The sequence below is a fragment of the Maniola hyperantus genome, chromosome 24, assembly GCF_902806685.2.
Source record: "Maniola hyperantus chromosome 24, iAphHyp1.2, whole genome shotgun sequence".
Classification (NCBI taxonomy): Eukaryota; Metazoa; Arthropoda; class Insecta; order Lepidoptera; family Nymphalidae; genus Maniola; species Maniola hyperantus.
Genome location: NC_048559.1, coordinates 5,478,834 through 5,504,303, shown reverse-complemented (window position 1 = coordinate 5,504,303; position 25,470 = coordinate 5,478,834). Strand labels below are relative to the sequence as shown.

Below are 25,470 nucleotides of genomic sequence, written 5' to 3'. Positions count from 1 at the left end.
CACTCCCTTCGGCGGTGTTCCCATAGATTACAACATGGGTTTTTTCAAGGGGCGGACCAACAAATTATATATTTTTACTTAAATATGACGTCAAATGACGTCATTTCGCTGTTAATGAGACATGGTTCCAGCGCAATAGCAATTTGCGGGACTTATAGAAATCATGCACACTGCAGTAGTGGTTTGCAAGGTTTTTTTATTCCTTTCAAGGGACTTTGCCGCGTGGATTTAGGTTTTTGACGATCCTGTTGGAATTTCTCAGTCTCTTCTGAGGGTCCACGGTATTAAGAGAACCTGAATGCAATACTCTGCACACGACTGTATTTAGAAGCTGATACTTCTAGATTCAGTGGTTTGAGATTTACGTTTTTAACTCCGAAATTCATAGTGAAGATAGGGGCTTCTTTAGAGGACGATTTAGAGGACGATTCAGACGACATGTGTCATACACAACCTTAATGCATTGTATAAAGGTTGAATACGACACATGTCGTTTGAATTGGCCTCTAAAGAAGCCCCTATTTTTACTATGAATTCCACACACACACACTTATATGTAGGTATAAGGTATGTGGATTATATCTATATATACATTTGTTGATTTTCTCATTTTATGCTTTTAAACTCAGTGCTAATACTTAAAGAGCATAAAATAAATACATAGTTATTTAAGCAAACATTATGATACTTATGTGTTTAACAACTGTAAACTATAAAATACATAATAATATTATTATCTAAGTAGGTAATATTACATAACACAAACAGTGCATAGGCCATGGACCAAACATATCGGAAATTTACCTACATTATGATATGTTATTATAGGAATGGTAAGAAGCGCGAGCCGTAGGCGAGGTTTTACCACTCACGAGTGTGTAACCTAATATCCATTATGCCGTGTCTCATACGGTTCTTAAAATTCAATTTATTTTGTAATAAAACAGGTGGACAAACTAGAGTACTAAAAGTAAAACTTTTCTCAAACACCTGTTTTAAGATATTAGCGGCAAAGGATCATATTACGCAATTTGTGACTCAATTAAAATATGAGGCGCAATTAATTTTATTACCCACTAGCTGACCCGGCGAACTTCGATGGGTCCGAATAGTCGATGTTTTAATTTTTTAAATTTTTCTCTCCCTAAGACCCATACTCGTATTTCAATAAATATTATTAAAAAAGAATTAGCGAAATCGGTTCAGCTATTCAGCTAAGCCTTCCGTCCGTCCTTCCGTCTGTCTGTCTGTTTGTCAGCGGGCTGAAACTCGTGAACCGAAATAAATTGATACCTACTTGTTTGAAATTTTCTGTGTGTATTTTTATTGCCGCCGCAGAATAAAAATTAATAAAAAGTACATACATAAGAATATAAATCTTGTACGATCATACGATGGTACGGAACCCTTCATGTGTGAGTAAGACTCGAACTTGACCGTTGTTAGGGTTCCGTACCTCAAAAGGAAAAAAGGAACCCTTATAGGATTACTTCGGTGTCTGTATGTCTGTCCGTCCGTCGTGTCTGTCAAGAAAACCTATAGGGTATTTCCCGTTCACCTAGAATCATGAAATTTGGCAGGTAGGTAAGGTAGGTCTTATAGCACAAGTAAAGGGAAAAATCCGAAAACCGTGAATTTGTGGTTACGTCACAAATAAAAATTAAAATGTGTTCATGAACAAATATAGTATTTAAAAGGGCTTTACCTGTACATTCTAAAACAGATTTTTATTTTTATTTTTATGTAAACCTAGTACTTAGTTTTTGATTTATCGTGCAAAATGTCAAAAATATCCGAGTACGGAACCCTCGCTGAGCGAATCTGATTCACACTTGGCCGTTTTTTTTAGTATGGCAGTGAAGATGGCCGTCTCAGCAGCACTGTTGGCCACCCATACGTTCTCCATCACCGTCCCCGCATTCAGCATCGTATCCATGTCACCAAGTTTTTTATTTTACCTATCAAACAATAAATTTAAAAAGGAATTAAGAAACTATCATCGTAAAACAAAAAAAAAAGTAGCTAACATCTAAATATGCATGCAATCATACACTCCCATTTACACACACACACACATGCACACACGCTCACACATACTCATAAGCACACACTCACACACGCATACACACACACATACAATCATACACACACTGTTGTAATTTTATTTTATTATTGTATATACCTACATTTATTCTAACTCTATTCTGTTAAAATAGTTTAATTATAATTTTAAGTAATCTCTTTTGGCCTTCTGTTATACCTAGATTTAAATTTAAATAATTATTATGTATTTACGCTGTTGATTACTTTCAAATAAACAAAATAAAATAAAATAAAAAAAAGTTTCCATGGCACCAAGTCTCACATCACCAGTACCATTTATCACACCCGAACTTCACATACCTGGAGGTAAAGAACCAATAGAGTATGGCAGTGAAGATGGCCATCTCGGCGGCGCTGCTGGCCACCCGCACATTCTCCACCACCGTCCACACGTTCAGCATCGTATCCATGGCACCAAGTCTCACATCACCAGTACCATTTATCACACCCGAACTTCACATACCTGGAGGTAAAGAACCAATAGAGTATGGCAGTGAAGATGGCCATCTCGGCGGCGCTGCTGGCCACCCGCACATTCTCCACCACCGTCCACACGTTCAGCATCGTATCCATGGCACCAAGTCTCACATCACCAGTACCATTTAACACACCCGAACGGTCACTTTGGAACGAAATTTTGATAGACAAAATCCACCGCACACTAACTCTTGATAATATTTAGCAATCAAACATTTATGCAGTCCCTTTAAATGTAATAGTTTAATTAATTTCCGATTTCCCTTTCCATAAATCTAAGAGAATCTGTCCCGTAAATTCAACCAAATTCTTTACCAAAATATTTTTGATATTTATTTAGAAATCAAAATATCAGATCAACGCAGTCCCTTTAAATATGAAAATTAAATGTCCGAATTCAATTAGTCTAAACATTAAAGCTAATAATATTACGATGGTTAAAATAAATAACGTTATTAATTAATTCAATACGCGATAAATATACCGATACAGAATACCGATTACCGGTACGTGTCACCGCTTTGACAGCCGAAGCTGAACTGTGCGAGCCGAACGATACGCAATAATAAAATAATTGAGCATTTAGCGAACGCGTTCGACGCTAGCGAGTACATCACACTATCAGCATCACCCTTGCAAGTGCAGAGTACTCGCGTGATAGATAAAGCGGCACTAACTCACGAAATAGGCATCTACACATAAGCCAACTTCTAACCCAACTGAAATCTGACTGCTGACACAGACGAGCACCAACAAAAGTAGGTATTCGCAGTAGAGAGTAGAGTATAAAATCATCACTGTAATAAAGACACATATAGTAACGGGCATTAAGAAACAAAAATAACCCAACTTCCAGCCCAACTAAAGTCTGACTGCTGACACAAAAGAGCATCAACAAAAGTAGGTAGTAGAGAGTAGAGTAGAAAATCATCACTATAATTAGGGCATATAATAGAGCTTATAGTAACGGACATTCAGAGCCGGTTATGTCAAAAATCAGAATGCACTCAAAATTAATAATTACTATTAAAAGAAATTGTTGGCAGAGTATCAAATGCAAAGAAAATGAAAATACAAAATATAAATTGTACCATTTTGAGTAATTTTATTGAAGTTTGAAAAAAAAGTACTCTCCCGGTAGGTGTACCCAGCGGCAAATAAGTTGAAAGACTTATTACAGTAATTTATCATGGACTGAGTCAAGTCAATTAGCAAACCAATTACAAGAACAAAGTCGGCTACCGATCTACTTGAGATGATGATGTTGGTGGCGATGAAAGTTGGGTCATGTGTAGTTGCTTTACATAAACTATAAACAATAAACACCACCCCTGGAAGGTGCAACATTGGCGTGATAGATTAAACTGACACTAACTCACTGAACTATAGCAATAATTATTACGAACGACCTAAATGATTGCCGATAAACTAATAACCGTTGCACTATAGTTGGCGTGATAGATGGTATCAGTTGGGATGCAACAAAGGCATATTGTTACTGTATAGTAGTACCTGCCTATGTGATCAAAGGGCAATTGTTAAAACAGCGATAGTAAATGAATGTGCAGCAGCAAAGACTGTTTAGGAAGGATTTTATGCTTAAATATTTACAAGTAAAATCATTGAAATGAACTAAACTTATGTACAAGGCATGGTGTTTAGACTTCCTATCCCAGATAAAACTTTACCAGTAGAAATCGAGTCGGGAGACTGTTAAGCGTTGTTTATACGAAGCCATTGCTGGCTGCCAGTCTCACTGGCTTGGTATTGGCCTTGTATAACCTTTTATAATAAAATTCCGCAAACTATTTTGGACTTACCTTTTACACAAGTTTAAAAAATCTATTAAAAGTATGCTCCTGAAAAAAGCATATTAAACAATTTAAGATTATCTAAATGATAAAAGAGCGTGGATTTGACCTGCAGCTCGTTCCAGCAACGCACAGGACTACAAATACTTTTTTTATACATGGCATAATATTGTATATCAAATATTTGAAAAGAGCAACCGCCGAGTTTCTTGCTGGTTCTTCTCGGTAGGAAAGGCATTCCGAACCAGTGGTAGATGCATCCGACGATTCAAAGGTACTTGTGAAAGTTTACTTGAATAAAGATTTTTTTCATTTCAAACAGTTTTTCAAGCCAAGCCAGCGCTGGCGAGAATAGAATGCCCATCTATTTTTCAAGCCAGTAGGACTGGCGTCAGCGCACTGCCTTCGTATAAACCATACTTTTACACAAATTTTACATAACATATTGTGACATCAAGACCTTTATGTATAACGAGAAAATCCTACGTGACATTGGTACTAATTAGTTTCTATACGGAACTTTGGTTAAACTAAATTGGCAGGTCAAAGTTGTGCCATATTAAATTTATCAAACCTGTCTTTTAAAACAGTTGGCGGAAAAATTCTTATAATTATATCGGTGCTCATTGATGATGGAGGAATCTAGTGGAATTGGTTTTTTTAAATTCTGTACTAAATCGTTTGTTCTACCGTTATTAAAAGCAGCCTAAATCAATTCTTGGTTAGTCATTTATGACACCGAAACTTTAGGTTCAGTTTTTTTCTTGTTTTTTTGTTTATTCTGATACAAGTTGGCCCTTGACTGGGAACACCCCGCACACCCGCTCAGCTATCCTGCACTGAGCTAGCGCGATGTGCTGTGCGGGTGTGCGCGGCGTGCCCACCCCGTTTGTCACGTCGACCTGTCGCGAACTATATAGAACTATACTATCATCAGTAGAATATAATGGTTAAAACACCATGCCATCCTTTTCACAATGTTCCTCGCAGAAAAAGACGCAAATTAATAAGCAGCTTAATTATTATATAGAGAACTACACTGTACAGTGTACACTGTATATTTAGATAATTAATTTTCTACACTTTATTATATTATTATGTATAGATAATAACACCTGCTGCTAAAACTGGTCGTAAATTTTTCATAATCTTATTTGAAGAACAAAAAATAACCTCATTTTGACTTGTTTATCCTTCTCTATTGAAATAGTTATTTTTTTAACACTTTTAGCCTAAACAAAGACTGCTATTATTGAGATTCAAAATTGATGAGTCATAGTATCAGAGATTCACGGAAACAAAAACATATTTATAATTAGTTATATTTCCTGTATTAATTATGTATTATTGTATTAGTGGGAATATTTGTGTAGTTTGGACTCATAATCACAAGGTAAAAAAGATTTCAGAACTGATTAAAAACCGACCAAGTGCGAGTCAGGCTCGCGCAACGAGGGTTCCGTACTGCAGTCGTATTTTTTCGACATTTTGCACGATAATTCAAAAACTATGATGCATAATAAAAATAAATAAAAATCTGTTTTAGAATGCATAGGTGAAGACCTTTCATATGATACCCCATTTGATCTTACTCCGAAAATTGAAAATACTAATTATTAGTTCATTACCACAATTTTTTTTGTGTGATGTAACCACAAATTAACGGATTTCAGATTTTTCCCTGAACGTCTGCTATAAGACCTACTACCTGCCAAATTTCATGATCCTAAGTCAACGGGAACTGTCCTGTAGGTTTCTTGACAGACCGACAGACAGACAACAAAGTGATCCTATAAGGTTTCCGTTTTTCCTTTTGAGGTACGGAACCCTAAAAACAAATAAATCAAGGTCAACATCAAAATTATCACACTTATAATTATGGCCTAAGAGCCAGCGAGTGCCACACCTTCCTTATTTTATGAAAGCTGCAATTTGCTCAGCGTATTCTCCCGAACACTGGCAGGAACGTTTGGGATGTTTGTTTGGATCATGGTAGCTTTGGGAGATAACAGGTAATAAAAGTGTAAAAAATCTTACGTCAAAGTAGAAAGTATTTTTTTCATTTTCTTTAGAATAAGTAGTATTAGAAATCACGTCATGCATTGCCAGACACTTAGTATGGTGGCAACCATTGATGTTGATTTGTTTGATATTTTGTGTAGTAACCCCCTGCCAGACACCTTTAAAGGTGTCAGGCCGGAGGTTGCTAACTTGCCACCATACTTAGTGTCTGGCAATGCATGTCGTGATTTCTAATACTACTCCGAAGAAAATATAAAACAGACTTTATACTTTGACTTAAGATTTTTTTACGCCTTTGTTACCTGTTATGTTATCTCCCAACCATGATCCAAACAAGTGTTCGGGAGAATACGCAGAGCAACTTTCAGCTTTCATAAAACAAGGAAGGTCTGGCACGCGCTGGCTCTTAGTCTTAGGCCAATACGCCTTATGTTCAGATTGGACTACTTGTTTTGTGCGCACTATAAAGTCTTGACTTGTCATAACAACTACAATATACGCATTTGGCCAACATAAATTAAAAAAAATTGATTTAGGTCATGGACCTAAAAATACTCCATGTAGATATAATTTTTAATTTGGGGAGATGACTGTATATGAAAGACATTATTTTTAGAATATAAGATATAAATAATGATCAACTAAACAATGCTTGAATTTTAATAACCTTATTAATCGTCGCACAAACTCGGCAATTAATTAATAATGCTTCAGCTCATTAGTAATAAGTAATAACAATATAATTATAACTATCTTACTAATAAATGATATGGGTAATAGTACGTAATAAAGGTCCGGAGGTTAGTTGTTCACGCAATCATGCTATGGACCGATGTGCGATGTAGCTCGCGATTATTCATACTTCAGCTAACCTGTTAAACCTCATATTATAATGATGAAAGTTTAAATTAAAATGAAGGTTAACAAAATATACTAAATCTGCACTGAGTTCCAATTATTATAATATAATAATTACCTTGTTATATCATGTGTTGGTAATATTATTACCTTGAGTAGATGATAGAGACCGCGTATGGTACACGACAAGTCGAGATGGCAATCGGGGAGGGAAAGCCCCGCACAGCCAGCCACTAAACCGCTGCGGGCGAGTTGGGGGTGTTCTGTGGCGGGTGGAGATAGATTATACCCTGGATTAACACATATGCTACTTTTTATCCCGGAAAATCAAAGAGTTCCCACGGGATTTTTAAAAACCTAATTCCAAGTGAAAGCGAAAAATTCTGCAATAAAATTTCACAGAATAATTAAAAGCAAAATATGCTATAGCAAATGAAAACTAAAGACCACTATTTTTTAATCAAAAGGACGAAACGATAGTAAGTGTTTACAAAACCAAACATTGATACACTTGTTCTTGTAAGTTGTAACAAATAATTGGACTCTACGATTTCAAATTAAAGGTTAATTATTACACGACACGAAACTCGAAGATAACTAATTACTTAGCTACAGTTGTGATTGTGGTTGATACCTACATGCTAATAATAATTATCACATTGATATAAACATAAACAAATCTGTATAATGTATATGTAGGGTGAAAGATTAGGGATCAAGCGATCGCAATATCAGTCTCGGAAATTTTCATAATGCATGCAGCTGAGTTAATTATATGAATACGTAACTATTATGCGAATATAACTGAAATCCATACTATCCACACTAATATTATAAATGCGAAAGTATGTCTGTCTGTCTGCTAGCTTTTCACGGCCAATCCGTTCAAACGATTTTGATGAAATTTGGTACAGAGATAGCTTGCATCCCGGGGAAGCACATAGGCTACTTGTATTATATAAATTAACTAGCAGATGCCCGCGACTTCGTCCGCGTAATATTTCTGGTTTCTCATGGGTCTGAAATTTTCCCGCTGCAAAAGGCCGCACTTACCTACTCACTTAGTCTCACCTTAAGGCACGGAACCCAGAATACCTAAATGCCAATTTTCATGTCTCTAACTTCAAAAACATAGGACTTTCATACAACCTTCGACCCCCCTTTTACACCCTTAGGGAGGGAATTTTTCAAAATCATTTCTTAGCTGACATCTACGTCCTAGAAAGAACCTACCTTCCAAATTTCAAGTTTGTAGGCTTAATAGTTTCTGAGATTTCGTGATTAGTCAGTCAGTCAGTGAGTGAGTGGTATTTCGCTTTTATATATTTAGATTATACGAATACGTAACCATTATGCGAATATAACTTTTTTTTTTTTTTTTTTTGTCGTAAAGCACTGTCACCAGTACTTTACTACCATTACAATCTAGCCTATGAAAGAGGCTAATAAGCAATATTATATTAACCTAAACTTATAAACGTACTTATACCTAAGAATCTGTCCATTGACTTAGCTTAGTTTATAGTTAAGATACCTTATTGGAAGACACTTTGTTCTTGTGTTCTTTAAATTGCACTAGCACTATGCTTTCACTTTGTTCGTGTGATCTTTGATTTGCACTAGCACTACACTTTCACTATAACTACACTAGCTCAAAAGGCTTAGTCCTCTTAAGTCTACGTATTAGGTCTGTGTTGTCGAGGAGCTGGATAGCCTCGACGTTAACATGTTCATGGAGCCTGCGTTCGTGGGATTTAGCGTGTTTGCTAATAGCTGTGTCCACGAAGCCCATTTGGAGATCGCGATGAATGTCTACATTCCTGACGTACCAGGGTGCATTGACGATACCCCTAAGCACTTTATTTTGGAATCGCTGAATTATTAGTAAATTGGTCTTTTTGGTACAGCCCCACAACTGGATACCATAAGTCCACACTGGCATTAGGACTTGTTTGTATAATAGTATCTTATTTTTAGTTGACAGTGATGAGTTTCTGCCTATGAGCCAGTACAATTTTTTGTACCGTAACTCTAGCTCTTCTTTTTTCTTCTTGACATGTGCTTTCCAGCGTAGCTTACTGTCAAGAGTCATTCCAAGATATTTTGCCGTGTTAGCATAGGGTATCTTTTGTTGGTCAATATAAATGGGATAATATTTTGGTATTTTATTAGTAAAATCAATATGGGCAGACTTGGAATCGTTAAGTCTTATTCTCCATTTTTTCGTCCATTTATGTAGTTCATTTAGAGCTATTTGAACTTTGCCCGATGCCTCCTGGTGAGTATTACCCACAGCTATGATAGCAGTATCATCGGCAAAAGTAGCGATGGTATTGTGATCGGGTTGTGGAAGATCACACGTGTACAGGAGATAAAGGACAGGACCCAGAACGCTTCCTTGAGGTACTCCAGCTTTGATCACCTTGAGTTTGGAGTAAGCTTCCTCTTGCCTCACTCGAAATACTCTATCAGATATATATGATTCTAATATGTTTGCAAATGGTTGAGGAAGTAATACTTTAAGTTTCTGAACAAGACCTTCATGCCAGACTTTATCAAAGGCTTGTGCTACATCAAGAAATACGGTTGAACAGACTTTCTTTTCTTCTAGTGTTCTTTCAATTATATTTGTTATTCTGTGTACTTGATCGATTGTCGAGTGCTTTTCCCTGAATCCAAACTGATGGTCAGGAATCAGATTTTTCTCATCTAATATAGGTTTCAATCTGCTGAACAGTAGCTTCTCAAAAAGTTTTGAGATAATTGGTAGCAGAGAAATTGGTCTGTATGATGTAACCTCATTTGGTGGTTTGCCTGGTTTGGCGATCATAATTACTTCTGCAACTTTCCACAAATCAGGGACGTGCTTAATTCTAAATGCTGCATTAATCAGCGTCGTTAATTTTACGATTCCTTTTTTTGGAAGGTTTCGCAGGATTTCTGTAGTAATAAGATCATATCCTGGAGTTTTTTTTAAGTTCAGTTTATTAATCATACTGAGTATTTCCTTAGGCGTTACTAGTTTAATGGGAGAGTTTTCTTGATTTGTTTCCATCGTAGAAAAATCAATGTGCTCTCCTTCGTTTGGTTGAAATATTTTTTCGAGATGTTCTGCAAATCTTTTAGCTTTTTGCTCACTATTTCTTGCCCACATTCCATTTTCTTCTTTAATTGGAGGAATATGCATACATGGTCTTTTTAAATTCCTAGTTGCTTTCCAAAGTGAATAGTCGGTACTCCTTTCACTCGTGAGGCTTTGGAGATAACTGTAGGTTGACGAATCATTAAAGTTTTTGATTTGTTTCTTTAGTGCCTTGGTCAAGTAATTCAGCAACCTTTTATCAAGTGGAGATCTCGAATGATGCCACTTTTTTCTTTGCCTTCTCTTTTCAATGATGAGTTCAAGGATATTTTTGGGATAAGCAACCACTCCTTGGGGCTTTTTCCTAAGCTTTGGTGTATTATTCCAAGCAGCCAGCTGAATATCTAATACAAATTTTCTTACTTCTTCGTTCAGTTGTTCCGAGTTTTTAAGCGGCACATTTAAGTTAATATTGTTAGTCAAATCCATTTTGAAGCTGTCCCAGTCTGTATTTTTGTTTACAAGACCAGGATAGGTTTCTTTATATATGATTGTGTCACTTAGCGTTAAGAGAATAGGAGAATGATCTGAATTCATGTCGAACATTTCATCAATGTCTAGATATTTTGTTGATATGTTTTTATAAATAAAAAAGTCAATTAGGTCTGGTATTTTCATCGTATCTGTAGGCCAGTAGGTAGGCTTACCTGTACTTATTACATCGCATTTTAAATCTTTAATGGCACTTAAGAGTTCTCTACCTTTTGTAGTAGTCAATCTGGAGCCCCAAAAGGTATTTTTCGCGTTAAAGTCACCTCCAATAATAAATCTATGTCCAATTTTCTCGAGGAAGTTCACATAATATTCTTTTGAAATTGAATGCCTTGGGGGACTATATATAGCTACTACCGAAAATTCGTATTTTGTAGTTTTGACCTTCACAGCTACTGCCTGAATCTCCTGTTCCTCATATTGGAATTCTTGATAATGGTACAAATTTTCTTTAATTAAGATGGCACTGCCGCCTCTCGCTGTATTATTTGGGTGTATGGCATGGTACACTTTATAACTGTTAAATTTAATAAACGATTGCTTAGTAAAATGTGTCTCAGATATTAGACAAATATCAATCTTTAGTGTATCAAGGACTACTTGTAGCTCTTGTTGATGTTGTAGTAGTCCGTTTGAGTTCCATGCAAATATTTTAAGCTTATTATTCATTTTTTCGGCTTATTGGTAGCCTTATTAGCGCCACTTTCAAGTTTTTGCAATCTTTCGTCAAACGAGGACATGTATTTGAGAATTTCATCTAGTTTGCTCTCCATATTTCCCTGGGGCAGTTTTGTGCTTGGCAAATTTCTAGAGACTTTTTGAGCATAAGTTTGATGTTCACTTTTGTTCGTGTCTTCATTAGTTTTATTTATATGGGAATTAGTAGATTTCTCAGGTTTCGATGAACGCTGAGGATAAGATGAGGATGATTTTGATGATTTTTTAAGATTCTTATTTTTTAGGATCTGCATTTCTTTGGCAACCATGCAACCCCGATAGTTAGCAGGGTGCGCTTCACCGCAGTGTAAGCATTTGGGTTTTTCTTCTGCTGGCTTAGTGCAGTCTCGAGTCAGATGTTTTCCTGTACATTTTACACACCTGGCCTCTCTGGCACAGTATTTCTGCGTGTGACCATATGCTTGGCATTTTTTACACTGAGGTACCAGTTTTGATGTTTTGATAGGGTGAATTTCAACTTTACACCCTAGAATGTGTTTAATGTCATAAATTTTATTTATATCTTCTACATTATTAAATGTTAGAGTAAACATATTAAGCGGCTCTTTATTCTGCCATCTTAGTTTGTTCACTGCATTTTCTATTTTATAACCCTTGCTTTGAAGGTCTTCAATTATTCTTTTGGGCTGGCATGAGGCAGGCAATTTTTTAGCCATAACACGAATAGGTCTTTCTTGTTTATTCTCATAGGAATGCCACAGAAATTGATTTTGAGTTAAGATTTTCGTCAAGGATCGGTAGGTGTCCTCATTGGTAACGTTTATTTTGACATTCTTTGCGTTCATCATTTTTAATGTAAAATCTGATGAGGCTTCGGAAAGATTTCCTGACAGTAAGTCAAAAAATGTTTGATAGTTTTCCACACCGGACACCATTATAGGCGGGGGTAGTGGTACTTTCTTAGTTTTCTTTTTTTCATTTTTACGCGTTTCTGTGTTTGACGTTTCGAATTCTCTACTCTGTGACAGAATGGGTGACGTGCTTAGTTTCCTTTTTTTCCTACTCTTCACTCTTATCCATTCTGTTTCTTGCGCAAGTTCCTCTTCGTCCGTATGATATTCAGCAGATGGACCCGAACTTTCTTTGTATCCGGACGTATCCATTGGGTTGTTATCCTTATTAGAAAGGAGTTTAATTTGTTTTTGGAGCTCCAAAATTTGCTGCTCCATTTTTTTAGTTATAAGCTGGAGTTTTTCATTTTCAGCTTTTTTTTCTGTAAATGCGTTAAAAAGCAAGCGCTCATTTTCCGTTTTTAATTCTATTTTTATATCGGCCATAGTTGCAGGAACCAAGTAGTATAGCGATGATTATTTATTTTATAATAAACCTGACGCGACGAAACGCGGAACTAGGTCATTTTGGCTCACGCACGGCCGCGGCGACGGACGGATCGCGGCGTCAGCAGTTTTCGCTGTTATTGCGGTAAAGACACGGTCGGTTCAAATGAAAACCAAACACTGACTGAAATAGAAAAGCGAATATAACTGAAATCCATACTATTATTATAAATGCGAAAGTGTTTCTGTCTGCAAGCTTTTCCCGGACCATCCCGTTCAACCGATTCTGATGAAATTTGGTAAGTACAGAGATAGCTTGCATCGCGGGGAAGCACATAGGCTACTTGTCCATACTACCATACTAATATTATAAATGCGAAAGTGTGTTTGTCTGTCTGCTAGCTTTTCACGGCTCAACAGTTTAACCGAGTTTAATTAAATTTGGTACAGAGTTAGCTTACATCCCGAAAGGACATAGGCTATTTTTTATCCCAGAAAATCAAAGAGTTCCCACGAGATTTTTATAAACCCTAAATCCTCGCGGTCGAAGTCGTGGGCATCATCTAATGGTAAATAAGTTACATAGATCTTGAGGGTGTAAATATTAATATAGTATACTAGATGATGCACATGACTTCGTCCGCGTGGAATTAATTTTTTACAAAGCCTGAATGTAGGGGCCTGTAGGAACTCTTTCATTTTCCGGTTTAAAAAGTAACCTACCTATACCCGTCTGCGGGATGCAAGCTATCTCTGTACGAAATAACTAAGTACTAAGTATCCTAAACCACTTGGCTTCAATTTCAATCACAGTAACCTAATATAGTATGTGTTACACAATGAAATGTATCGCAGACGACCGCACGTTGTCATTGTACGCAAATGAGCCAAGACCAATTGTATAGGTAGGTAGGTACTCGTACTATGTATTAATAGAGGCTCCAGTACACATTGGCCCAAGCAATGTGTTCGGCGAGTGTCGGCGAATGTGTAAACGCTGTTGGCGAATTGAGCCAAGACACTTTTAATATTTATTAAAATATGAAAATTCGCAGAAGTCAATGAACTGGCCAGCGCTGGCTGCGCACGTAGAGTTATAAGGATTTAGCCATATATGAAATCGATTTTTTGCGGTCGCTTTAGCGCATAGCGAGCGCCTGTAGGTGTTACGCCCGTTACTAATTATGTAGGTAGCTAACCAAATGATGACAGGACTGATATTGACTCTTATTCGTTGTTAAAATAAATAAAATAAAATAAAAATTATTATAGTCAAATTTATTATAGTAAAAGTTACACCTTTGAATCAAACATGTTTTTAATAGTAAAAAAGGCATGTTTAACTTATGTAAAACACCGGGCTAATATTAACTCCTAGTCCGGCTTTTGTATTCGACAGTATAGTGTCAACATTTGTGTCAAATATCGGTGTCGTCGTGTGCCTTAGGCTTTACATGTTCGCCGAGAGCATAGGCCGAACGCATTCTGGGCCAATGTGTACTAAGCTTTTTAGAGAAACTTATGTCATGGACTATACATATTCAGGCGTAGAAAACATTAAATTCGAAACCTTAGGTTAATTTACACTTATTGTATTAGGCATGTAAGTATGTTTGCTATATATTTAGCACACATTGGTGACACTCCTAATTAGAAAAGACGATATTGAATGGGAAAATCACCAAAAAAGACTAAAATCGAGATACAGAACAAAATTAACACATGCACGCTGATTTTTGAGGTTTTTTGAGGAAGTTTAAACAAATTAACATAGTAAGGACTGAAGTAAATAACTCGGTATTTTTATAAAATACTAGCTGCCCTGGCGAACTTCGTTCCGCCTAACAGTTGATTCAAATTTTTTAAAATTTTCTCTCCGTAAGAACCGTCCTCGTACTTCAAGGATAATTAAAAAAAAGAATTAGCGAAATCGGTTCAGCTGTTTTCGAGATTTGCGATGATCAACACATTTAGTGATTCATTTTGATATTATAGATTTATTGACCTAATATAAAGTTCAAAACTAAAACTCGCCTACTCCTCTTAATAAACGCTGAAATATAGTAAAAAAAAAATCTGTCGCTTGTGTAAGTTAAATTTCTAAAATTTATTTGAATTGTAAGGAATGATGTAAAACTAGCTTACCTATGCTCGCGACTTCGTCCGCGTGGGCTACACAAATTTCTACCCTCTATTTCATCTCCTTAGGGGTTGTATTTTTAAATGACTTTAAAAAAAGGAGGAGGTTCTCAATTCGACTGTATGTTTTTTTTAAATCCTTTCTTAACGGATGCCTGCGTCATAATAACTATGACATAATTAATAATTGCATGCCAAATTTTCTCTCGATCCGTCTAGCAAATTGAGCTATGCGTTGATAGATCAGTCAGTCAGTCAGTCAGTCACCTTTCCTTTTATACCTATATTTAAATTATTATTTTGCCATTAGTTTTTTTTAGATTAAAACTGTCGAATAAACTCTCGCGTATGTTTTGGGAGGACCCAAGAAGTTTTATGTGTTGAAATAATTCGTTAAAGATATTTTAAGACGCTTATAATGTTGGTATTTTTCTAGTCTTTTATTTGACATCCCACTCGATACGATAGCAAATAAAAATAGGAGGAAAAAATAATAGGACACTCATTAGACACTGTCCGTCCGTTCGTCCGTCCGTTTGTCAGTCAGCGGGCTTTATCTCGTGAACCGTTATAAATCTATTTCAGTAGATAGCTGAAATTTTCACATAATGTGTATTGCTATTGCGGACGGACAGCGGAGCCCGGAGGCTTAGTAACAGTAAGAGCTTTGGCTCCCTTCGGGTATGGAGCCCTGAAAATCACGGACATAGGTAGAGTAGTGGACTATAATAATATATATTCAATACGATAATCATTTTAAATCTTAAATCACACAATAAATAAATGATATAGTGCAAGATAAAAATATAAATAAACAATGGGACAAAGTAGTAATTTAACATAACAACGAAATAGATAAGAAACTAGGTATTAAAGATCATAAACAAGTAGGTACAAGTGACATCAAAATATAATCTCTATATATAAAAATGAATCGCTGAATGTGTTGCTGATCGCAAATCTCTAGAACAGCTGAACCGATTTTGCTAACTCTTTTTTTATAATATTCCTTGAAGTACGTGGATGGTTCTGACGGAGAGAAAAATTTAAAAAATTGCCTTAAAAAGAATCGACTGTTAGGCGGCGGTACGAAGTTCGCCGGGTCAGCTAGTTCCTAATAAGTATCAGATTACAAAAGTTAGCATTGTACGCAAATAAGCCTAGAATTAGGTTAGTTTAAGCAATTATATTTATGTTGAATCATCTATTCTTCTACCTATTGTCATCGGCTCGTCCGTATTCTATTTTTCACTAGCTTATGCTCGCGACTTCGTCCGCGTGGACTACACGAATTTCCAACGCCTATTTCCCCCCTCAGGGGTTGAATTTTCAAAAATCCTTTCTAAGCGGATGCCTACGTCATGATAGCTATCTGCATGCCAAATTTCAGCCCGATCCGTCCAGTAGTTTGAGCTGTGCATCAGTCAGTTAGTCAACCAGTCAGTCAGTCACCTTTTCCTTTTATATGTTATTTAGACTATAGACTAGATCATGTCCGCTTCTTCGTCCGCGTGGAATTTAAATTTTTAAAAATCCCGTAGGAACTGTTCTATTTACCGGGATAAAAAGTCACTCTTGAAAACTTTAACTATATCCATACAAAAAACCAGGTTAATCTGATGTTCCATTGCGATGTGATTGAATTGAATTGAATTCAATTCAATGTCTTTATTTTGCAGAAACACGTTAATTTACAAAAGGTCTTACAGAATTAAACAGTAGATACGAGTATATTTCGCCTAGCAGAAGGCATGCAAAAGTTAAAAGTAAAAATAACACAATTCCTAACCTACCTAGTTACTCTAGTAGAACATCAAAGAACATTACAATAATAATAATGAATATTATAGATGTAAGTATATATAGTTGGAAGATTTTATTTATCATCAAAGTACTCGTTTATGGAAGAAAACAAACAATGCATGTAAAATCGTGTGGCAGCGAATCTAAGCGAAATTCTAAAATTATAAATCACGTGTAACGTGGCCTTAATTAAAATTTTATCATTGTTGTTCTGAATCAGGTCCCGAATTGAGGTTTAGATAAGAAAATCCTGTAGTTTTGCATTCTTTTCATTCAATTTCTGACACGATTAGAAACTAATTTTAGGTAATCTTATAAAAAACATGTAAATAATATTATAATGAGCCTCAGTCACAAACATGTTCGGAATGTTGACATTGCATGTTTTAATTTTATGCGATAGTCTATACCTACTACGGTAGTCTATAACGTAGCTACGCATTATTTAAAACAGTTGCGAATTAGGTAGGTAGGTACCTGATTATATAAACGCTATGCAGTAGCAGAAATACCTAGTATGTAGGTAGGTCACTATCTGGCTCTAAACAATTAACAATATCATTATCATCATCATCATCATGATCAAGCTATCGTGACTTTAGCTGCCAGTCGCGAGCCTATTATTTAAATTTGTAGCATCAAGCATGCACTAAAAAGTAGTGTCTTTAAATGTAAAATTCATGTTCCGTCCTTTTTTAGCAATATTAAAAAGAAAAAGATGCAGATAATTATGTATCTACTCTAAATTTAGTTTAGAGAAAAACAAAAGAATCGACGCCAATTGTCTTTCTTTCCAAATGAATACGGACGAAGTCGCGGAAAAAAGCTTAATAACATTGTAGTCGCATTGTGAGCCGGAAAACTGACGTAAACGGTCAGAATATTGCTGATATTATGTGCTAGAATCATTGATAAACATGTAAAATAAATGCTTAATATTCTCTAAAGAAAGCTTGTCTAATAAAGATACAATGTATACACCTAGTCCTAATACATTGCAGCCACGACTCACATTGTAGGTAAAAGAATACAACATGATGTAATATCGAACCATACTGCGGCTATGAATAAGCATGCAAAAAATTACGTAGCCATCAGCAACGCGAACAAAGTATTGAAGTTTTTTGAAAATCTACAAATCAAAATTAACACGGCTAAACTGTGGCTAATTATCTTGTACACGATCTCTAAACTAAATAATGACAGTTCTAAATCTAACGCTATATCCTTCTTGGCGATGAACTTTATAGGAGGGATAGGTACAATACAATACAATTTAGACCGATCATTTTAATTAGTGTATAGATTGTATGTAAAGTGGATATTTTTAAGACCTTACACACCGCTGATAAATGGTTTATAGATAGAGACACGTTGAATGTATGACTGAAAGTGTTTAAACTTTAAACCATGGATATAAGTAGAATGGTTTCTTTTTAATCAGTAAGATTATGGTAAGATTGTAAGAAGATAAATTGCTTATTTATCTCAAGTGATCCGTATCTTCCATTGAAAGGAAGAAAGCTGTGATGCTAAAATGTAAGAATTAGACTGATAAATGAACATCGATAAATAAAATATTTGCAATTTGTTATAAGTATGTTAAGTGTAAATAGGTAGCAACCATCTAAATTGAACGAACCAAACAAACGGTCGATTTTCACGGAAAATAATATAAAGAGGATAGAGTTTTAACCTTCATGTATGTTAGGTAGTTTTTGAGTACAAAAGTGTTGTACCTATCAACATTAACATTTTATGCTTGATTAATATTCATACAACGAATAATAAACAAACTGATGAATAAGCATTAAAATAAATAAAATATAAGGTGAATAGCCAATATTCTGTAGGATTCTAGAAAATATAACTTATAACAAATATTATACAATATAATCCTAGTCCATCAATTTTATCTTAAATACGAATTACGAAGTAGCAACGCAACAGAAGGCAACAGTAGTAGTTTCTGGTTGTAATGAAGACCCCTACTGGAAGGATTTTGAGAAAGCAGATCAAGCCGCGAGAAAAGGAAAGAAAAAGACTGGAAATGTACCTAGTAATATGGGTGAAACCAAAAAATATTGATGTTGAAGTGAACCAAACAGAAATAGAAAGATTTTTTATTCATGAAAATGAACTTTTACAAGTGCTTTTGAATCGTCAAAAGGAGCGAGCTCTGGCTCGGGATGCCCTTCCTGAAGAAGTCAAAAAACTAAGTCTGACTAATAACTAGCTATTAATAATATGGTTGACCGATTTTTAATAAGAGTGAATTAGGGCGTTTACTTTCCCTCTACGCTTCGTAGAGCACAGTAAATCCCGGCTATTAACATATCATACCGCAATGCATAAGTAATCAAATCTATAATACAAATTGCATATTACATTTACATTGTGTATTGTATGTGTTCCTAATTAATAAAATAAAAATAAATAAAAATACATGTCCTCCTCATCAAATCTTGGATGAATCCATGAAAGTATACGATTGATAGATGATTAAGAAAAAGACAGTCTAAAAGTGGTATTTTTGTTCGTTTTCAAAACAAATTTAAATCAATATTGTAAGAAGAGTTAACGGTTAAAAGGAATACAGTGATAAACTAAAAATAACAATCCAGGCTTCTGGACTGAAAAAAGAAGAATAAATAGACTCGAGGTTAAAATTAAAACAAAGCCGAATGTAATGAAAACTCTATCACAGTTCATTGAGCGTACAATACAGTTAGGAGTTTAGACCAATAAGAACTCGGTAACTTCATGAATTACAAATCAAAATAATCGGACCGTGACTAACTGTCATGTACACCTGCGTGGATAAACTACTGATCCAAAATCTACAACGTAACGACGTGACGAAATTTTTACAAAAGTTATAACACTAGACGATGACGATGGTAGCATATCAACAAGATTTGTATCCTATTTTTCAACGTTTGTATCATATTCCGGCGATCGCGTGAATGGAAAGAGAAATCGGCAGGCGAATTCTGTGACGTATTACTTATGTATAGCAATGATTGTTTATGTCCGGAATTTCACTTGATATTTTGCCGAATTTTTGCCATTTGACAAAATTTACCTCATGTAAATCGACTGCTCACGAAATGACTTTTCACTTTTCTTCGACACAGTTTTATTTATTCACGCAATTTTGGAATGATTTGGAAATGCACAATTATCGATTGTTAATTGTTATGAAACGGTAAAAAACGGTGGCGAACGAATGTTAATTTTATGTAACAGCGCGACGTCAACCGGACAGTGTCGTCGCACGTGCGACGTCCTCCCACGCGCACGATCGAAGTATAACTGAGCCGGTAGCAGCTAGAACGCCATGACACGCCATCAGCCGATGTTTTTTTCACGGTGCGCGTGCGTTGGTCACACAAAAAGTAAATTATCTTTACTATTGCCTGTCGCAGTTGGCAGAATTCAGACCGCGTCGTCGAAGCATCCCACGTTTCTTCATTGTTAATTTCATCCTTGAGTATAGGTAATTTCAGAAGTTCGTTTTTCCAAACGACGTCGTGAGCGTTTGAAGTTTTCACGGCATGCAACTGATTCACTTAAGTATCTTCTTTGAAAACAAATACTGCTTTAAGATATTAGGATCGATCACCTTTAACTCCCTGTTATTTTCCAAAAAAAATAATCACAGTTTTTTGTTTCAATGACCAGTCAACTCATAATTGAAAATATCTTGCACGATTATCGGTTTACTAAGAGTTATTAGTCATCGGCGTGAACTTGTCGATATTTATATAACTTAACCTTACTTTCATGGTTACCTTGTTAAGGGATCTCATCTTCTCTAGGTCATTGCTGTTTTCCTTAAAAAATATTGTCGTCAGCGTAAGTATTGTCTGAGTTGTCTTAAATATAGATTGTTTCGTTTTGGATTATTACTACAGATTAGTGATTACTATCTAATAGCGTTTTAGTGATGATATGAATTTTTTAATATTCAGGTGAAAAAAATCCTTGTTTTTGGAGTGCTTTTTTGTATTCTCTTCTCTTCTCTATAACTATTATGCTCTTGAATATTTTAGAATTTAGGTGAAAAAGAACCTCCTTGACATTGTTTTTGGAATTCTGCTTTATTTTTCCTGCCGAGTGCTGTTGTTTTTGACTACTTTTTCCCGGAAAATTGAAGAGTTTAAATCTAAATCCAAGTGGATGAAGTCCCAGGCATCATTCAGTATAGAAGAAAGGACTGACTGACATATCGACATAGAGTTTAAACTGCTTTTGATATTCTGCAAATACTCGTAGCTTCTCTCTATGAGTAGACCCACACTGGTTTAAAGGACCAAAACAAAGCTGGGATGGATCAGCTGTAAATTGTTCATCGTAAACAGCTCTTAGTCTATTTAAATATTCACCCAATCGTCTTAAAATAGTCAACTTACAGCCCATTCCTATTTGCCGTCTGTCGGGCTCACATTTTTTTCGGTAGGTCGATTCCATAAATACAATCGCAATTCCATTATTACATTCGCAATGGTTGTGATTGGCTGAAGTTATAGTATTCTTGTTGCAATAATGCATTGCAGCCAATAGTGAACGAGCGTCAACCAATTAGAGGTGATGGCGATCGTGACAGCTGTCATTCTACCGCAATCGAGCTACGGATGTTCCAGTAGCCGAACATTTTGACACAAAATCGGTTTCCGACAAGTGTGAATAGCTTCGTATAAAATGTTCTGCCACTGGAACACCCGATTAAAATCCAGGCCCGACATACGACAAGTGGAAACGAGATGTAACATCTTTGAATGTTAACTCAAATATTTTCGAAAAAAGTCAACAGATCAACTTATTATTATTATATTGCATTGAAATAAATGCTATTATAATTTATAAGTCAATGTTATATTGTTAATTCAATAACAAAATCATTGACATGTAGGAGTTGGTTCTAGTTGGCGCTAATTAGAAGCATTATTTTATAGTAAACATTCTTTGTTAGAGCGTTTGCGAATCCGTTTCCATCTTTTAGCGTTTAAAAATAGTTACGACGCAATGTTTATCAGTATCTTTTCTATACTAATATTATAAAGAGGTGATGTCGTTAAGTTTGTTTGTAGGGAGTAATCTCTGGAACTACTAAACCGATTTTGAAAATTCTTTCACCAATAGAAAGCTACATTATGCCTGAGTGACATGGGCTATATTATATACACGCGGGCGAAGCCGCGGGGATCAGCTAGTATTCAATAAACCAGGATAACTAACCCTGATTTATGTTCCCAGACTTTTTAGGTCACAGAAACCTCCTCAACGATTATGTCTCCCTAGCAATATGTGCATACTTTAATACCTACTTCGGCCTCCTATTTTTGTACGACCTCCCTGGCGCAGTGGTAAGCGCTGTCTTAGTAGTGGGAGGTCGTGGATTCGATTCTAATAAGTATTGCTTATTGTAGTGCTATACTATCTTGTTATATATTTTTAGGGTTCCGTACCTCAAAAGGATATACCCTTATAGGATCACTGTGTTGTCTGTCTGTCTGTCAGTCTGTCAAGAAACCTACAGTGTGCTTCCCGTTGACCTAGAATTATGAAATTTGGCAGATAGGTAGATCTTATAGCTGACATTCGGGGAATAATCTGAAAACCGTGAATTTGTGGTTACATCACACAAAAAATTAAATTGTGGTCATGAACTAATAATTAGTATTTTCAATTTTATAAGTAAGATAACTATATGAAGTGTGGTATCATTTGAAAGGTGTGCATTCTAAAACAGATTTTTAATTTATTTTCATGTATCATAGTTTTTGAATTATCCTGCAAAATGTCGAAAAAATACAACTATAGTACGGAACCCTCATTGCGCGAGCCTGACTCGCACTTGGCCGATTTTTAGACTTCTCGCTTGGTGTAAAATATCGCATTATCGTGTTATATGAGTATACAGACGACGGACGGACGGACAAGTTGTGACGTGATTGAAGGACAAACCAACAAAAAAACACTTTCGTATTTATATTATGGGTAGTGACATAAATCATCTTACGAATAGTAAGTACCTACGTGTGTTTCTAATAAAAAATTTAATAAACTGCATCATCATATTATCATCAGATGAGGGCAAACTGGTCATGGACAAAAAAATGGGTCAAGTGCGTATCGGATTCGCACACGAAGAGTTCCGTACTAGAAATAACACTTAAATTTTATTTTTTTACTGCAACCATTTTGAAACTCTATTGATGATTACTGTTATAGCCACAATAGATATACACTTCTGCGAAAATTTTAACTCTCTACCCATTACGGTTAACAAGATACAGCCCGCTGACAGACAGACGAACGGACGGTCGGACAGCGGAGGCTTATTAATAGGGTCCTGGTGGCACCCTTCGCGTACGGAACCCTAAAAAGTGTCTCTGGCATGTAATTTATACAAGCACCTGCGTTGCATAGTTTGCGCAGGTGTTTCAGGTCGTGGACTTTAACTCATCCTCCAACAAATGCATAAAAACCATGATGACGTCTTTGAATGCACTTTCATAGAACTTAGGTATAACGCGTACATAGTAACAATGGGAACGCCATATTTGCTCTAGCTGTCAACTTATAAGTCCGGCAAATTGCTATTGCGCTGGAACCATGTCTCATTGACGTCATTTGACGTATATTTAAGTAAAAATATACCATCAGCTCGAAACTACAGTCTAGTGCTGACGTCACTAAAATGGTGGCCACGCGCATTAGCAATTTGCGGAACTTATACCATAATCATCTAAACCACACGTTTGCAAAATTTTAGCTAATTCAGACAAGGGGAAAACTGTGGTAGCCTAGTGGTAAGGACGACCGCCTTCTAATCGGAGGTCGGGGGTTCGATCCCGGGCACGCACCTCTATCTTTTCGGAAATATGTGCGTTTTTAAGTAATTAAAATATTTTTATGCCGGTTTTTTTAAAAGAATATTAGCCATGTTAAATGACTAATATAATTCCCCTTTCCTCTCCAACTAAGCGTCAAGCTTGTGCTAGGAGTAGGTACGATAATAGTGCAACGGGCGGGGTTTGAACCGTCGACCTTTCGGTTTTCAGTCCACTCCTTTACCCGTTGAGCTATTGAGGCTCTAAAATCAAAGAGTTCCCACGGGATTTTTTTAGACATAAATCCACGCGGACATCACCTAGTGACTCATAATTATCATGCGACTGAGTGTACCTAACTAGTGTATTGCCTAAGATGAGATAGTACTGCTCGGTGGTTTGCGGCAGCAACTATGTAATTATTATGGATGGGCTGATGATGGTGAAGTCCAAACTCGATTATCCTGCCATATTGAGAGCCTCAATAGCTCAACCGGTAAAGGAGTGGACTGAAAACCGAAAGGTCGACGGTTCAAACGCCGCCCGTTGCACTATTGTCATACCTACTCCTAGCACAAGCCTGACGCTTAGTTGGAGAGGAAAGGGGAATATAAGTCATTTAACTTGGCTAATATTCTTTAAAAAAATGGCATAAAAAATCCGTTTCTATTTCCACCATCAGGCTTTTGTCATTTTAATTTTGTAATGTAGGTACTCATGAAAACAAAGCAAATGAGCCCAGACTGTTATGCCATTTGCCATCAGAGAGTTCCAACGTCTACCTCACATCTTCATTGTCAGAAACGCTTAATGGTACTATAATCACCTATTGTCATTTAAACTAGGTATACGCCGTAAAAATTAATCCTCACAAGCCATTTTAATTTTGTGTCAAAAGTATTTTATTCCTTAACTGATTCCTTATTTTAAAGGTGAATCGTACTTTTGACAAGACAGTTGACCAATAGAGTTAAAATGGCACGTGAGGAGTCATTTTTACGCACTACACATATATTTTTGTATTTAATTTTAGTTCAATCAGATAAGAGAAACTAGCAGAAAAATCAGTCACCAATTTCCACGGAATGATAGCATACGAATAAAGCGTCAAAGCGCATAATGGCTTTTTCACAAAATGTCCTTTTTGTCATTATCAGAATGTTCTTTTCTCAAAAATAAATAATTTTAAAAATATCGAAATCTGTTTAAGAAATTAAGTGCACCTGCAAAAATAAATGCACGACGAATTGAGATGTCGCTTTTTTCGAAGTTGGTTTAAAAAGGGGATAGTTATAATTTAAGGGTGAGATCTACAGAGCGCACTCTGACTTAAGACTTAAGACAGAGTTAAAACGAGACGGAACTATATCTCTAACATAAATCTGTCTCGTTTTAACTCAATCTTAAGTCTGAGCTAAGTCAAAGTGCTCTCTATAGATCTCAGCCTTAACACCCTCGAGCAGCGAATGAAATGAACTTTTGCAAAATGACTCAAAATTACACATAATAATATCTTGAGACCGACGAGTGTACTAAAATAGTATATTGCCTAAGATGAGATAGTACCGCTGCTAGGCGGTTTGCATTAACTGTGTAATTATTGTGGATTAACTTACCACGAAGGAATAAAATACAAATTACTTTTGAGCTGAAAAAATACTATGTGGTGTGAGAAGACTCCAATTAAATACATTTTTCACACAAGATCTTACGAGCAAAAAATTTAAACCAGCCCTATAATTATTTCAATGACATTAACTCAATTTTTT

General features: G+C 35.9%; 1 protein-coding gene across 3 annotated transcripts in view; it reads right to left on the bottom strand.

Annotated features, from left to right (window-relative positions):
* The window catches only part of mino (glycerol-3-phosphate acyltransferase mino), a 77,892-nt gene that overhangs the window by 42,067 nt on the left and 10,355 nt on the right, over positions 1-25,470 (bottom strand). Inside the window, exons 1-2 of one of the 3 annotated variants that reach the window (XM_069506848.1) lie at positions 19,948-20,186; positions 2,404-2,807 (exon numbers count right to left, since the gene is read on the bottom strand). The exons of 1 other annotated variant lie outside the window; for it this stretch is intronic. In XM_069506848.1, the coding sequence (XP_069362949.1) occupies positions 2,404-2,513 (110 nt within the window). In that variant the 5' untranslated portion in view covers positions 2,514-2,807; positions 19,948-20,186. Of the gene's footprint in view, positions 1-2,403; positions 3,250-19,947; positions 20,187-25,470 lie in introns of those variants that run through there. One more of the 3 variants, XM_069506847.1, reaches the window with a different exon arrangement.